The 1,634-nt window shown below is 37.9% G+C and overlaps 1 protein-coding gene across 2 annotated transcripts in view; it reads left to right on the top strand.

Moving 5' to 3' along the window:
• Positions 1-1,634, top strand: part of Chic1 (cysteine rich hydrophobic domain 1) — a 39,295-nt gene that overhangs the window by 32,907 nt on the left and 4,754 nt on the right. For both annotated transcript variants that reach the window (XM_031366086.1, XM_031366095.1), the window contains 2 exons: positions 929-985; positions 1,214-1,273. In XM_031366086.1, coding sequence (XP_031221946.1) covers positions 929-985; positions 1,214-1,273 — 117 coding nt within the window. The remainder of the gene's footprint in view (positions 1-928; positions 986-1,213; positions 1,274-1,634) is intronic.

The following is a 1,634-nucleotide window of genomic DNA, read 5'->3' on the forward strand; positions in this document are numbered from 1 at the left end:
ATACAAATTTTAGGATATTCTTTCTCTATTTCTCTATTGCATTGAAGCAGCATGGACAGTTTAACCAAATGCAGGTCTTTCACCTTTCTACTGATTTTTCTTTTTAATTGTTTTATGATAGGCTCCTTCCTTTCTATCTTCCATCCTTTTTATTTTACTTATATTGAGGCAGGGTCTCACTGTGTGGCTCTTATTCCTGACTGGTCCAGAACTCACAGCGATTCACCTCCCCCAAAGGTGGGCTTACAGATGTTCACTACATCTGGCTTTTCTACTTTCATTTTAATCAGAAACATTAAAATTTCTAATAAGAATCAAAAGTTCTTGGTAATCTTAGAGTGGTTTTAAAAGCTTTACTTTTCTACCTCCCTACACAATACTTGCGTCTTGAAAGGATTTGCCTGGAGAAACTCAACCTGTATCTGTTTCCTGACTTTGCTGCTTCTCTTCTTTCAACCTTCTCTTTCTGCTAGGAAAACTTTCTGTGCTGAACCACCTTACTTTGGAACGTGAGTGTTTATTGAAAGAGTTGTTATGAGAAAGGTCTATGAATCTGTACTGGGTCTGCAACTGCTGCTGTTCTGCATTAGCACTGTGGATGAACTTTCATAGCAGTCCAGTGCATGGCCGTGTACCATTCAGCAATTTATATGCATACTTCATTTGGAAAAGCATAAATTAAAGTTTCCTTGATTGATGGATGGATGGATAGATAGGGAGATCTCCTTTTCTAGCTATATAGTAACCACCCAAAGAGTTATTTTGCTTTTGACAATTTCTGTCAAATATGTTGCCTTGTGTCTGGTTTATAATAGAAAAACTAGAGAAGAAATTAATTGTACCTTACAAGAAAACGGAGACACAGACACATGTAGCTTATGATGTTCTTCAGCTCCTCGTCTCACAGAATCTTGATCCTTTTTCTTAGACCAGAAGATCGATTCAGAAGTTACTAGAATGGGAAAATAACAGATTATACCACAAGGTAAGACATGTAGGCAAGTAAGTGCACCGTTCACATATTTGCATTATCAAATTGAAAAAGTGAGTACTAAGTCCACAAAGGAACAGACCTAGTAGCATGCCATCTTGATAAGGGTTGGGAGGTGCTGCTTTATCTCATACAGCCTAGATTGTACTTCTAGTGATGTATTCAAATATAATTAGCCAAAGACGATAGAAGAATTCTTAACCAAACTTTTACCTTTTTTAGCTTGCTCTGCACTGGAAGTTGACTAAAAGGAAATGTGAGACTAGCAATATGATGGAGTATGTAAGTATGAAGCTGTTTTAATTACATTCTTTGAATTTTTACCCCATGTGCTTGCCATCTGCTGCTTGTGCCTTTTAGCTTCTCAGCCCGAATTTCTATCCGTTGGGGGTGCAGAGGCCACCATTCATTTCCTTTAGCTTTGTGGCCAACCTAAAGTATCTCGGAAGTTTAGAGATCGTTTCCGTCTTCGAAAAGTCTGAGCTCCTGTACTCAGCTGAAAATGTTGTATACCCTTCATTTCTGTTACCTCCAACGCAAGCTATATAACATGGCAATAAGAACAGCTGCTGCCTAGCAAAATACACTGAGGTACAAGCTTATCAAAAAATTTATGTAAGGGATTAACTTTCAGTTTTGGACT

This window comes from Mastomys coucha, chromosome X, assembly GCF_008632895.1.
Source record: "Mastomys coucha isolate ucsf_1 chromosome X, UCSF_Mcou_1, whole genome shotgun sequence".
Taxonomy (NCBI): Eukaryota; Metazoa; Chordata; class Mammalia; order Rodentia; family Muridae; genus Mastomys; species Mastomys coucha.